This window comes from Lolium rigidum, chromosome 7 (genome assembly GCF_022539505.1).
Source record: "Lolium rigidum isolate FL_2022 chromosome 7, APGP_CSIRO_Lrig_0.1, whole genome shotgun sequence".
NCBI classification, from domain to species: domain Eukaryota; kingdom Viridiplantae; phylum Streptophyta; class Magnoliopsida; order Poales; family Poaceae; genus Lolium; species Lolium rigidum.
The window spans coordinates 131,554,573-131,569,919 of NC_061514.1; the positions used below are offsets into that span (position 1 = coordinate 131,554,573).

General features: G+C 44.0%; 1 protein-coding gene across 2 annotated transcripts; it reads right to left on the bottom strand.

The window, feature by feature from the left end:
* Positions 1–3,317: 3,317 nt before the first annotated feature.
* Positions 3,318–5,081, bottom strand: LOC124677676 (MEIOTIC F-BOX protein MOF-like). Of its 2 annotated transcripts, XM_047213637.1 has the most exons (4): positions 4,916–5,081; positions 4,162–4,840; positions 3,844–4,008; positions 3,318–3,749 (listed from the first exon to the last, which is right to left on the bottom strand). In XM_047213637.1, the coding sequence occupies exons 1-4, from the start codon at positions 5,056–5,058 to the stop codon at positions 3,510–3,512; spliced, it is 1,227 nt and encodes a 408-aa protein (XP_047069593.1). In that variant the 5' UTR covers positions 5,059–5,081; the 3' UTR covers positions 3,318–3,509. The 2 variants fall into 2 exon arrangements, with proteins under 2 accessions (XP_047069593.1, XP_047069591.1); XM_047213635.1 differs by having other exon boundaries at positions 4,162–5,081.
* Positions 5,082–15,347: the final 10,266 nt, after the last annotated feature.

Consider the following 15,347-nt stretch of genomic DNA (forward strand, 5'->3'; position numbering starts at 1 on the left):
GCGCGTCAAGCAGGAGCTAGCAGTATTACGACGCCTCCGGCCGCCGCAAGTACTTCTAGATTAGGTTTAGTTTAAAATTTAGTCAAATTTCGTTCGAATCTATGTAAGTTTGGACGAATCTAATTGAATCTCGCAAAGTTTAAAATTTCCAAAATTTTGTTTGGGGGACGCGACTGGGGGAGCGACGTCCTCAAACGCGGCACGAACGAAACACGTCCCCCAAACACTCAATCCGACGCGTTTTGGGGATGGTTTGGGCGACTGAAGATGCTCTAACAACTAAAAAAACCCGGATACAACTCAACTTGCAACTCATATGTTTATACTCTTTACAAGTTCTGGATCAAGTCAATTCCAAGTGAAGCATGCATTATTTCTGAGTATTGTGGTGTCTAAGAGGTGATAATTAATGCCTCGTAGAGTACGGCATGGATGGCCATTTAGAGTGCTTTTTTTTCTACACAAACGGTTTTAACATGAGTTTTGGAGGCTTTGATTTTGAAGTTTTCCTATATTGCTGATTTAATTTGTCTGATATCATTCTACATTTTCATTTGCATGATATTATATAGAAAAAATTATATTGACTCCAACCAGTTGAAATATCTCTTAGCTTTTTTTCCCATGGTGATAAAACAAGCTTGGTCAAAGAACCCCCAGTATATAGAATTTTGCAAAGTAATAAAAATAATACTTACAGTGTTATTTACACTGATACTATATTTAAATGTGTTGTTTCCTCACTGCCAGAGAGTAGTACAAGGTTTGGAGGATACGAGGTTTCAAAGTTTTTTTTTTCTATAATGCTGATTTGATTAATGAAAGACTGCCACAAATCACTAAAAATTTGCTACACATGAGGTCAATTTACACGAAAACAAAATCCTGTTGTCCTGATCAAATATGTTTCTCCTATATTTTTTGTTGGACGTTGCTACCCAGTGGCGCCGCATAAAATTATATGTGCAGTCTATCGCTTGTCAGGGACAAAAAGAAGCAGCGAGCTAGAAAATTCTGGGCCACATGTTTTTAACAAGATCAAGTTCCTTAGACTAGCCCCAATGGGAGTATCATAAGTAGTATCATGCATGTCATGTTGGCAAAAATCTAATGTGTCACATTAATTAATGAGGTGAGAGATGAGAGTAGTATCATAATATGATACCGTATCATGACACATAAACCAAGAAAACTTCATGACAAATACATCATGTATACACATTTGCATTGAGATTCTACAAAACATTAAATTTGACATAAGTATGATACCATATTATGATACTATGCATTGTGGAGGTGGTATCACAAACTAATATCATGTACATAATACTAGTGTATGATACTTCCCATTGTGACTAGTCTTATCACAAATCGGTGTATAATGTTAGTGATTGCCATATTAATTAGGTTCGTGTTAATTGCCTAATTAATTATGCCTACTCGCCAGATTTAATTGTTACTTAGTGCCAAGTTAAGTCTAGTTGTCATGTTCAATTGTCATTTAATTGCCCTATTAATTCGACCATAGTTGCCTGATTAATTAGGCCTAGTTAACCGATTCAACTGGTGCTAATTTCCATATTAATTAGGTATAGTATTGCCAGATTTCTAATTATCAAATCATGAGAAATTGCCACGTTAAGAAGCCCAATTGCCAGATTTTAGTTGGTTCTAGACATCAAAATCCGTAGAATATTGTGAAGAATCCATCATCCACCGTTAAACTGACACACATGTAAATAGAAGAGCACTCCAGGATTGAGTTCGTACAAAAAATGAAGAAGTATCTCCGCGAATAAATGGAGAGGACGACAGATCGATAGAGTATGGGAAGAGACCTCTCGCACACAGCGCACCGGCTGCCGGACTAATTATCGCGCACACTCATAGATGTGCTTTTTGTCGACGACGGCGGCCTACTCGTGCTCGAGAACGGTGGCCACTTCCTCGCGTGAACTCCCCGATGCGCAGTCGGTCAGCGGAACCCTCGCCACCTAGTCGATGAAGCTGATGGGCGTCTCCTCCTTGCAGGAGCGGCTCCATGCGCTCTCGGCGCCCAGCTCCCCGCGCAGCGCCGGCGTTCGTCCACCTCCCCGGGGCGGAAGCGTCGGCCTGCTCCTCTCAAGTATCCCGGGTGTGGCACCTACCCATGGCGGTGCTCGGCGGCGGCCTCTCCCGCGGCAGTGCTCGGTGGCGGCCTCACGCTTCTCCCCATGGCGGCCTGAGAAAAGAGTTCGGAATTGCGTGTGTGTGACTAGGGGGGCTCGTCGGGGAAGAGATAATTCACTAGTATCATAGTTCCATATATTAATTGTTTTGTAGAATCTCAATGCAAACAATGCAAATATATGTACAAGATTTACTTGACATTAATTTACTTGATATTAATTTTTCTAGTAGTCTGTGCTATGATACAGTATCTATCTATGATACTAGTACCATCTCTCTCATCCTTAATTGCACTGCCATATCAGCATTTTGCATGCATGATACTACCTATGATACTTCCATTGTGGGTAGTCTAAAACTGCTCATAGTGGAAGTAACATAGGTAGTAACATCACACATATCAAGGCATTTTGATGACATGGCATACTAATAAATAAAGAAAGAAAGTGAGGTGGTAACTAGCTATGTTACCATAACATCACACATCTCAAAGCAATATGAGTCTACAATATAATTAATAATACATTGCATGACACCACATCTAAGTTACTACCCACTATGAAGGTGGTAACTTAGACTAGTTACATAGCATATGTTACTAGTCTAAGTTACTCTCCACTATGAGCAGTCTAAGGGCGAGATGCGTTTCGTCCAACCGCCGGACACAGTTCTAACCGTGCGGCGCCTCTATCTAGATTCCCTTCTTTGTTTATCATTATAATAACATCTCCTATGTAGAAGAATTTTATTCAAATTCAGGTGTATGTTTCAGTAGAACATAAAAGCAAGCAAAGTATATAGACGTACAATGTAAATTGCAGAGGGCGTGGTACGTTTCAATAGAACATCTACATGGAAGCAACAGACATCAATCATGAGTAACATCTTGGAGACAAAGCTCATTTTTTTTCCCTTCTGACTCAGCAATTATCAAATTAGCATGAGACCCCGGTTTGCTCCATGGCACATCAACTTATCGAGACACCAAAACAAATTTAGCAATAAACCAAATAGGATTCAAATCTGTTAAAAATAGACTTGAACTTTGGGGTTGCAAATCTGTTAAAAGGTTATGGGTTCGCATACCTCTACATTCCTTTCTCATAGATAGTACTAGTACCATTGCAACATATAGGCAAAGATTGCATACGTTTTATATGAAAAATACTGTATGAGACTAAGAAGTTAACTCCCCGCAACAAATAAGACGAAAAGTTAAAATAACCGGGTTGCACTTTGGCTAGAATTAAAATGTAGAAAACATTGCATTTGACATACAAAGTTCCGAGAAGAAAAGTAACATAGCAGTGCTAGAAGTACCAAGACCAAGTTATTATGATCTAAATTTTAGTAACGGTGAATGTGGCCTGTTGTAGGTTCCTCCAAAGACCCCTCATAACTTGAAACATCTGGAGTTCATGGTGATCATCCGTATAGCGTGCTTCATATATGATTTCGATCAACTTTAAGTTTGGGCACTGGAAAGCCTTTTGGTCCGGACAATGGAGGGAGCGGCTACTTGTCTTGTCCTTTCTCTTCTTGCGCCCCGCCTCTTGAAATGTATTTTTGCAGCAGCATGGCTGTGTATAGAAACTCAGGTAAGATCAATAAAAGATGCACAACGAAAGAATCACCAGGGTAATAAGTAGATAACAGCATGAGTAAGTAAACTACCCGCTGATGCTCCAAAGTAAGCTTCTTCAGATTAGGGGTCTTCTGCAGAAATATGTCAAGGGTGCTGCACTTCCCATCGCGATTGCCAAATACACACCCGCGTAGCCACAAGGCTCTCATGTTGCTGAAAATTGGGAATTGACCCAACTCGTTATCTAGCATCAGCTGAAAGAGAATGGATATTCAGTTAAGGTTCAGGGATAGATGCACTGAAGTGAACCACGCACAGTGGTCAAAATATCCAATCCATATGCAACATACAGGGCAAATAAAGATGCCTGGGATGACGAGAAAGGGAGATGCATATATAGTATATACCTCTGCCGAAAAGCATGCTGTCAACTCCAGCTTGGTCACGTTGGAGAGGCTGCCTAGAAGCATGACTCGACTTCTCGGAGACATGTCGTTTGGGAAAACAACCCATGCATCCACGAGGGAGTTGGTCGACCCATCAGCTAGGGAAAACTCGTTCTTCTGGGTGTATTCGGGCATCGAAATATCTGGATCCAGCACCAATTCAACAAGAGCGGGAGCCTTGATAGCCAGGGTACCAACTGAATGACGATAACATATGTGGATAGTTAGCTTCTTCAATGTGTGGGACTGTATGTGGTTGAATTCAGTGCAGCAATCTTCGAGGTGCAGATCTTCTAGTACCGGGCATCCTGAACGGAGCAGCTCGGCGAAGGAGCTGCCAAGGGACACGCCAACAAGGCTGAGCTTTTTGAGGCGACTGGAACTGGTAGATCCGATGTCGGGCAACTCAAACGGACCAGGTCGGATCGTGTCGCCGAATGGCGGATTAGGTATGCCGGTGTCGAAGAACTCGATCTCGAGCACCGATGGGCATCCCAGGATGCCGCGGCGAACCCATCTGTTGATGGCCGGAAGCCAATCATCGGCGATGACGCCATCCATCGCGATCCGGAACGCATCTAGAACCGGAGCGTTGTGGAAGATGAGGAAATTGGTGACGAGATCCTCAATCTTTTGCCACCTGTGCCTGGAACGGGTTGAGAAATACACCATGTTGATGTTGATGCATGGCGCCGAGCGCCAGAGGCCTGCCCACCTCTTGGACAGCACGGTCGTTTGCACGGTCCGCTGGCACGGGAGGAAGGAGAGGATGCGGTGGAGGAGGTCGTCCGGCAGCGCGCTCAGCCGGTCGTCGGTAGAGCCGCCCGCATGGAGGCGGCGGTCTGTGACGGCCTCCATCGCCAGCAGATCAGATGTCGGCGAACCTGGGACGGCCAGCACGGTCGAGCCGGCGGCGTCTGCCGCACCGGAGATCCCGCGCGAGGGGACGGCGACGAGGCGGCGGCCCTGAGACGGCCAGCACGGGCGAGCCGGCGGCGTCTGCCGCGCCGGAGATCCCGCGCGAGGGGACGGCGACGAGGCGGCGGCTACACTGCCGGAGGAAGGAGGTGGGAGGCGGCTGGCGGCTCCATCTGGATCGAGACCGGTTAGGGTTTCAACGGGGACTTTAGGGATTTTATTATTCGGAGATCTCGGCGGATCACATTGTGATTAGAGAAAGGTGCAAGGTTTTTTTTGCAAAATGGGCGAACGCGAATCTCCGGCGATATCGGACGTCCTGTAACCAGATACGCCAAATTGCAAACCGCAAACACGCGGATGCAGGCTAAGAAAAACGTGATTTGCAGGCCGCAAAAAGCTCGGGCAGTGCAGGCCGAAATTTTTTGGAATATGCTGTTATGCAGTTTGCGCATGCGGGATTTGCTCCGCGGGGGAGGCAGCAAACCTGTATACTAAACTGCACAAATCAATGTTTTTGCACATTTCAACACAAATATTTGACATAGTTCATTTCAAATGCATAATATAACCAAATAAAACATAAAAATTCATAGTTTTGAATAGCACACAATTCAACAATAATCCTTATTACAACAATAGTTCAAATCCGAATAATTAAACAAATTGTTACAAATACAAATAAATGTTTGAATGATACATCAATTAAATGGGAAAAATGTTCATCAATGGCCACCATGCCTCATACAATGGTGTTGAATAAGATCAAGCTGCAGCTGCTTGTGAGATCCCGCATTCTCAATGTCGCGGTATGTCTCAAGAAACGCTTGAATATGGTCAGGGTTTCTTGCCGGCTTCACACGAGCGCCGACATTGTCAAAGAAGAACTCCAAATCCAAGTCTTTCTCATCTTCAATGATCATGTTGTGCATAATTACACAAGTTGTCATGATATCTCTGAGAGTCTCTTTGTCAAGAAACCTACTGGGACCTCTCACTATTGCAAACCTAGCTTGCAAAACACCGAAAGCTCTCTCAATGTCCTTTCTGGCTGCCTCTTGTGCTTTTGCAAATTCAGATTCAGCTCTACTAGCAGGATTTCTGATTGTTTTCACAAATGTTGACCACTCCGGGTATATGCCATCGGCAAGATAATAACCCATTGTGTAATCATGTCCATTGACGGTGTAGTTGCAAGCCGGTGCATCACCACTAGCTAGCCGGGCTAGAAGATGAGACCTATGTAGCACATTGATATCATTGAGAGAACCTGGCAACCCAAAAAAGCAATGCCAAATCCAAAGATCCTCAGAAACAACTGCTTCAAGAATAATTGTCGGATCATGACTCTTGCCACAATATGTGCCATGATATGCCTTCGGGCAATTCTTCCATGTCCAATGCATACAATCTATGCTGTCTAGCATTCCCGGCCAACCTCGAGCCTCATTTTGCGTCATCAGCCTCACCGTGTCTTGTTCATTAGGGGCTCGCAAATAAAAATCCTTATATTTGCAAATCATTACTTTGCAAAACCGGCGGACTGAACTGATTCCATTTTTGTATCTTCATCTATGCGAAGATACTCGGCGGTGTAGTCCGTCGGAATGCTGTAAGCAAGAACCCGCATGACGGCGGAAATCTTTTGATGCGCGTTGAAACCAAGCAATCCGGCACAATTGCGCTTTTTCTTGAAATAGCGAGTATTGGACTCGCAAGTGCGCACAATATTGTTGAAAAGCTCTCGCCGCATTCGGTACCGGCGGCGTAAAAGATGAGGAGGATAGATCGGTACCTCGACGAAGTAATCGCGCATCAGCAAGTCGTTGCCGAGCTTACGGTTGCGCGGAATGCAAAGGCGGCCGACCGTGGAACCATGCCGCCGCTTCCTCCGCCTGTCCATGAGCTCCTTTGCGGCGATAAGCACCACCATCTCCTTCATGTCGCCGTCGAGCAGCTCGTCCAAGTAGGAGTCGGAGGAATCCGACGAATCTTCAATCAAAGACATGGTGGCGGCGCTGAACGACATCTACACAGGCGGTGGGGCGAATGAGGGAGGAAAAACGCCGGCGAAATACCAAGAAGCTTGCGGGCGGCGGTGACACACCTTGCGACGGTGGCGGCGGCCGATTCGCGGGCAAATCCGGCCGACTGGGTCGCCGACGACCTGCAGCTAGTGGGGAATCGGTGCGGCGCGTCGGTGCCGATGTTCCTAGGCGACGAGGAGGGTGGACGCGGCCGGGATCTGCGGCGGCGCGCGGCGGCGGCAGCGATGCGCGCAGAAGGGGCGAGCTGAAAGTTCCTTCGCGCCTGATTTTTCTCTACCAACCCACGCCTTGCACGGGATGCAGATCGATCTGCATCCGGCCGCGAAACCTACATATATGTAGGTTTGGCGAGGAAGCCGGCGCCTGGAAAAATATTTGCAGGTTTGGCCGATATGGGCGGTTATTATGCAGTTTTGGCAAATATGCCGTATCTGCTAGAGATGCTCTTACCTACCCTGTCAGCTTTTAATTACCCCGGCCGGCCTCTATTCTTCACATTCTACAAATTTACTGTAATTAACAAGACAACAGTGGACAAAATTCGAAATTTTCCCATCACATCTACCCTTTCTCAAACATTCAAGTCACAGATCACTAATACAATCACATACATGCTACCTCCGTTCAAAATCATAAGCTTTTTTAGATTAGATAGCTGTCATAATTTAACTTTATTTAAAGGCTTACATCTATTTCGAAACGGGAAAGTAATATGTCACAGCAGCTCAAATCATATCCCCTAGTCCTGCTGCAAATTAGCACACCAGACAAGAACTGTTGTGACTATCCATCCATCTATCTATCTATCTATCTATCTATCTATTTTTCTAGTACAACTTCCCCTAGGTCTGTCCGTCGGCAGCAAACCAAGAACCGATATCGATATAACACACAGCCCGCCATGGCACGGACGCCACAAGATCCAGGCACACGCTCGTCGCCACTCACTCCCCTGCAACAGACCGGCCAGTTTACACACGTACACAAACTCAAAACCCATCTTCTCTTCAGTCTTTTCCCTTCCTTCCTTCCTTCCTTCCTTCCTTCCATCTTTCCTTCTTTACATGCTCACACGCAAAGACACAAAGGGCAGCTCGTCCCAGAGAACGACCATCCATGCAACAATAGTACTCTGTCAGCGCACACTAGCTTCTCCTTATCCTCGACCTCGAATAAAAACAAAACATAACTGTCAGCAAAGCAAACAATGATTGGATACTTTGAAGAGAAGGTTCAAAAATCCATACCAAGCAATTGCAATAGATCTACTGCCAAGTAATAGCCAAACCAAACTACCAATATCAAGAATAGCAACTGATTAACTGAATAGCAAGATCCTTTGCTTCTAATTAGATACACATGCATGCCAATCAAGCTAGCATGTCCAGGCTAGTCATCAAACCGCAAAACAGTCTGATGGGAGTTCGCTACCAGATCAATCCTATCAAACAACAGCATTCAGATACAACCCGGGCACCCGGCCCACATCGATGCATGTCCAACCATTCGGAAACAGGTTTTCTAACTAACAGCAAGCTAGCATTAGCAACAGCAATAAATAATGCCAGGAAGCAAATAATCAGTAAAATGATGCACCAACAACGGAAAATGATGCCAGGGCGTGGACACCACCATACATATTCAAATCACATTGCATAAATCGATGAAACCAAGGACAATTCGCACTAGATGCACTACATGTCAGATCTCACGGCAAAATAATCCTCCTCGATATCATAATCGACACCCACAGCACCAAGCAAACAAACCAATCGATGCCCTGTAAGACGACCCTATTACATACACTCGCAGCAGATTCGTTTCACTCAAAGGATAAACTGAACTAACCTGAAATACACTAACAGAAGGAATGCGGGGGGAAGGGGAACGTGGACTCCTTGTTGCCAGTCGTGAACCTGGACAGAGATAACGTCCGCGAAGAACACTAGTTGGTCCCCATCATCATGCCGCTTCGCTAGCATCCTGAGCCCTCCCTGGTGGCACCAAATTTCAGTCAATACATAACCAGCTCAATACGAAGAAAAGGGGTATATGATTGACCCCTAGCAGCAGCAAAAACAATAAATAAGTAGACTAAGCACTACATGCCTTCAGATTATCAGTTTAATTCGATGTTGAAATGTAGAGCTGTAAGAGCTATCAGCACAAGTCAAATATGTGAAAGCAACCCATTCTTCAGTAGAATATAAACTGGCCCTTCATATGCTTAAGAAGTGGCACCTGCGAGGACAAGAAACAAAGCTGGTCAAGACGGCGTCAACAAGGAAATAAGAAGAATCATATAGCTCGTTCACACGTATAACAGGCTTGGCAGGTGGAGACGACATGGCTTTCCTGTCATTTGCCGTTGTCACCAGTAAACAGAGACAAAAAATAAATGCCACCAAGTAGTTGCAGAACAGAGAAATGACACATATGCGTCCATGAAGTGACCCATCTTCATTTTGTTGTTGTACCATCTGTTACACAATCCTAATGTGGCTACACCTGCTGCTTGTGGTTATACCAGGTCCGTAACTAGTATCACTAATTACTACAAAATTGCTGACTAAGTGTGACTTTACTACAAAACAGGTGTGTTTGCTGCAAATTTTCTAGAACTAAGGTTTCATGTTACAGATTTATTGGAGGGCGCAAGCACCTGAACTAGTAGGTTCCAGCACTTGGTCGAATTAGTTCCAGCACGCATTGACCAGCGTGAGCTGATGTACAGCAGCAGCAGCAAAACATGAGTGGTATAGGATTGATAGGAGCAACACCTCCGAATGATTGCATCAATATATACAGGATCTGCAGCAGCAGGGTATCTATATCTCTACTGGTTCTAGCTGATGTATTGCCTCAAATCGAATCAGCTAATGTACGGGCTCAAGAAGCAACCTTTGGGTGCAGAATCGTTGACAGAGGTGTCGAGGTTGCTTGGGCGCGAGCAGCGGTTCTCGTCGTCTTCTCAGCAGTGTCTGGCTTCTCCGAAGAAGAAGCAGAAACAATCAAGTCGCTACAGACGTCGTTTGGGGAACGCATGATATGGACTTTCACTCATGGAGATGAGGTAGGGACGGATGAATTTGAGGAAATGCTGAAGGATGCTAGCTCCAGACTACATGCTGGTTCGTTTCAATTTCATCGTCTCTTCTTTGCTTTGTTTTCCACCAGGAGAACACACAGTACACACTTAGTGCAATGTTTGTCACTTCTGACATCCGAGCCATTTATTCACACATGGAATATTCACAGGAGATGGTCAGGTTATGCGGACGGAGAGTGGTGCTCTTCGACAATAGGACCAAGGATACACTCGTCCAAGCAGGTCAGCGCAATGAATTGTTTGATAGCATAGGCTCTATTATGATCGATCATCAGAGACGACCATTCTCGGAACAGATCCACCCTAATATTAAGGTAGTCTCTGTCATAACCTTTTTCATATTACGCCCATGAATTCACTCTAATAATTTCAGACCAAATGCTCCCACAAATATAGTTTAGGATGAATAGCTATTTTCATTACCATGTTTCATCCTCGTTATAGCAGGAAGAAGGAGCAGGTCACGTGAAAGTAGAAGAAGGAGAAGGACAAGCTGAAGAAGGAATGGAGGGGCATTCTGCAACGAATGACGATGTCTTGAAACCTTGGCATGTGCGGACGTATGAGTATTGTGCTTATGTTGCCGAACTGGTAAGTGCTTTCCAATCAAGGAACTCTCCTTTGTTACCTGTCACGTTTGTACTCCGTACAGTCACCCCAAACTGACGCATGTTAGCTACTTCTGATCTTAAGTAGATGACTGGTTTCATAATTTATATTCTGATGATTTTCTGCTTTTGGAGGATGTCTTGTCTCTAGGTAGGAAAATAACATTTTCTTTGTGAAGGAAAATAAGCTTTGGCTACTTAGGTTTATGGAACTTTTCTGAGAGAAGGTTTATGGAACTTGAGATGCCGTAATTGTTGGTTTGTGAAATATTGTTCTACTAAAATTTATTCTTTTGTTATGGTTGTATGTTGTCTAAGGCACCTGAACTTAATTAAAGCAGTTCAAAAATTCTGTTCAATCATCAAAGCAATTATGAAACAAGATATGCTGAATTCTAATCATCTCCATATATTGCAACTTACTGTTTTGGAATTTGTATCACGACTGATTATTTAGAACTGCTTTTTTTTTTTTTGAGGTGGTCGCCAGTGTGACAGGCCGGGCCCAGACCACCAAGGAGCTAGTAAGAGTTACTATCGTCTCTACCTATTATAAGGAGCAAAGGAGCTGGTTGAGGCCCAAGCTGATGACGGAATACTAGCGCTGATCAAAGTGGTTTGTGAACTGTGAACCATCACATGTGTGTACGGACGACTTGCATCTACTTGAGTTCTGACGGCCTGCGTGGTTGTGTTCAGAGTTCGTGTCTCCCTTGTCGCTGACAAATTTGTGACCTAGGTGCTGCTTTTATTTTGCTTTGGAGGGGATTATGGTGTTGACTCGATGAATGCATTTGCTGTGTCAGGTTTGAAAAACGTGTTAAAAGAAATCGTCATGGAAGATCATGTCCAAACATCTTTTACCCATTTGTTCCATTCCTTGTTGTTGTCTTTATGTTTAAACCATGGTACACCTTGACCAATCAACAATCATCGGAAAACGAGGGTTCAAAAGCTTCCAGAAGGAGCAATCTAGATGACTTTTCGCTTGATGGATAATTAGTCTCACAAATACATAACTAGGGGCAAAAGGTGAAATTCACTTTTGATGTCAGATTATGGATAGATGAAATTTTTTGTTATGTTTCTCCTGTGAAAAAGCATGGAGCCTCATGTGTAGTTTTGGTAATTGATAACAATCTTTATAGACTAATGGTTGCATTGAGTTTCTCTTCTAGATTATGTTCATATGCAATGCTTGAACCATATGTTGCATTGAGTTTCTTTTATGGGTGATGGTGTCACACCACCACCCATCCCCACACCATGCCTCGTGATTAAAGTTTTTTGTACGCATCTCTCTCTTCATGCCGTCCGATACTACCACACTGCTAGTCTCCCATTTCACCCCCTCATCCAAACTTCTCACTCCCTCACACAAACTCTGCCCAAACCTGAATTTTGGCACTCGTTGCCCACCACCACCTCTCAACAACATCTATATATTTTATAGGGATTTCTATTTTCGTGCCCTCGGGTCCTTAGTTGTGCTCAGTTTTCCCCAGCTCCTTAGTTTTTCCTCGGTTTTACCCAAACGTTTGTCTGAAACCATCACACGTGATGTAACGGCCGGTTGCCCGACGGTTGACCGTTATCTTCTGACTAGTGGGGCCATGTAGAGCCTGCAAAGACACGTCAGACCATGCATCTTTGTTTGACCGTAAGCATCGCTGTATCCCTGACCAAAACGCGAACGAGTGGGGCTTCGGTATATCAAATGACAAGTGGGGCCATGACGCTGATACAAGGGGCAATACACGGGTAGGATTAGATTTTTAAACGGAGCTCTACGAGCGATGGCACGGAGGAGGTGGCATGCGGGGTGCCGAGATGAGATCGACGTCCACAAAGAACTGCATGAGGCGAGACCGGACGCATTAGATAGATATGAACTAGACGCGTTTAACCATGCAAAGAAAGAGAAGAAATGGTCGACGACATCGACGACCACCTCAAAACTTTGACCGACCGTGTCGGACACGAACGCGAGCAATGTAGAGAAAACTAGTGTCTCTCCTTTACGGCGTGTATAGGTGGGTGCTAGGAGAGTGTGGTGGCGAAGGGAAAGACCTCGCGGCGGTACGTGGCGTCCGAGCATAGCGGGTCGGCGTGGCCGTGCCCACGGCGGCGTGCATGCATGTTCGGCATTGGCATCGGCATGTACGTTCGACATTGGCCTCGGCGGTATCTCGGTGTGTCGGTGATCGAATGAGGGGACGGGATTGAGGGTGCATCCCGACGTTGACCTAGCGGTGGCGGCGAGCATAGCCGTTCGACCATGCCGATATCGGCATCGGCATCGTTTGGAGGCTGTGGTGCTCGAATCAAGTTGGGATTTGTTTCTTGTAGGCCAAAATGAATTTGAAACAAGTTTCATGTTGAAGGTTAGGTAACGAAAGTTTGTAACTATCCCAAAATTATACTAGCGCCATGGTGAGGTTCTTTTTGATAGAGCTATACGGTTGGGCAAACTTTTTGACACTTTTTAGATAGGGTTCCTTGTTGTTACACGTATGGCATCATGTATGGAAAATTTGGGGTCATTTGGAGATGTTCGAAAAAATCACTTTGCTTAAGCGCATGCCGTTTCGTCTCGTCTGAAACCAGCTTTTCTAACAAGGTGATTTTTTCTACCTTCTCTAAATAACCTCAAATTTCATACAGCTGATCTTCTATACATAGATAGATAGATTGTTTCGTTTTTACATTTTTCGAACATTTTATTTCCCTTTATAATACCCAATTGATTTTCAGGTCAAAACCTCGAAAAACAGCATCATGTATGGCATCATTTTCACCCTAAATTTCAAATTTTCTGAAACTTTCCCTTTTAGATATTCCTTGTTGTTATAGGTATGCCATCATGTATGCCAAACTTGGTTAAGTCTCACTGAAACCAGCTTTTGTAACAAATTAGGTTTTTCACGCCTTCTCTAAATGACCTCAAAAATCATACGTGATAGGTTTATCATTCTATACAAAGATAGATGGTTTATCATTTTTTGCGTGAAAAGTAATGGCTACAACAAATTGTTGATGGTTTATCATTTTTTTGCGTGAAAAGTAATGGCAACAACAAATCGGTGATGCATGGTTTATCATATTTTTTGCGTGAAAAGTAATGGCAACAACAAATTGTTGATGGTTTATCATTTTTGCGTGAAAAGTAATGGCTACAACAAATTGTTGATGGTTTATCATTTTTTGCGTGAAAAGTAATGGCAATAACAAATCGGTGATGGTTTATCATTTTTTGCGTCAAAAGTAATGGCTACAACAAATTGTTGATGGTTTATCATTTTTTGCGTGAAAAGTAATGGCTACATCAAATTGTTGATGGTTTATCATTTTTTTGCGTGAAAAGTAATGGCAACAACAAATCGGTGATGGTTTATCATTTTTTTTGCGTGAAAAGTAATGGTAACAACAAATCGGTGATGGTTTATCATTTTTTGCGTGAAAAATAACGCCAACAGAGAGACAGAGAGGGGTTATCCTGCCCGTTCCCTATATCATACGATCAACGGTCGGCGGGAACGATCCGCGTGACATGGGCTAGACCAATCAGGGCGATGATGCACGTCTGCGAGAATTTGTGAAGAGAGAGGGCAAAACTGAGTACTATCAAGAAACCAAGGGCACCGAGTAGTAAATAGACTAAGGGATTCAAATATGAGATTTAAAAAATGGAAAATGCTTGTTTTGTACAATGAAACCCATCTTGGCCTACCTCAAACTATTTGCAATACCAATATACATCGGTGTGAGAATTGTGGCCTCATTTAGACAAAGTATGATTTGGGGGAAGCTGTTTTGGGAAGGGCTTATTGTGGAAAACCATGCACCTTCATAGCTACTAGGTGATTTGAGAAGTGGCAATTTGTGGTAAAACTTGATTTATCTATGATTTATCTATGATTTGAGAAGTGGCAATTTGTGGTAAAGACTCCATGAGTAAGTGCCACTCTTTTTAGGATTTTTTTGCACATTAAATGACTCATTTAACTAGTTAATCCCATTTGTTGACTCTCTGTTGACCAGCCACTTGAGGGTAAAACTGAGTATATTGCACTAGCCAGTATTAGCACTCGAGGGGAAAATAGAGCACACAAAAAATGCTAGTATAAGACTCGAGGGTTGATACGTCTCCAACGTATCGATAATTTCTTATGTTCCATGCTACTTTATTGATGATACCTACATGTTTTATGCACATTATATGTCATATTTATGCATTTTCTGGAACTAACCTATTAACAAGATGCCGAAGAGCCAGATTGCTTGTTTTCTCGCTGTTTTTGGTTTCAGAAATCCTAGTAAAGAAATATTCTCGGAATTGGACGAAACTTTCGCCCGGGGTCCTATTTTTGCACGAAGCTTCCGGAAGACCGAAGAGATAACGAAGTGGGGCCACGAGGCAGCCGGGGGCTAGGGCGGCGCGGCCCAAGCCACGGCCGCGCCGAC

Coding starts and splice junctions, on each gene's coding strand:
- LOC124677676 (XM_047213635.1), bottom strand. CDS start 5,058: ATGGAGGCCGTCACAGACCGCCGCCTCCATGCGGGCGGCTCTACCGAC. Junction 4,009..4,161: donor CAGCATGCTTTTCGGCAGAG/GTATATACTATA, acceptor ATTCTCTTTCAG/CTGATGCTAGATAACGAGTT. Junction 3,750..3,843: donor TTACTTTGGAGCATCAGCGG/GTAGTTTACTTA, acceptor TTCTATACACAG/CCATGCTGCTGCAAAAATAC.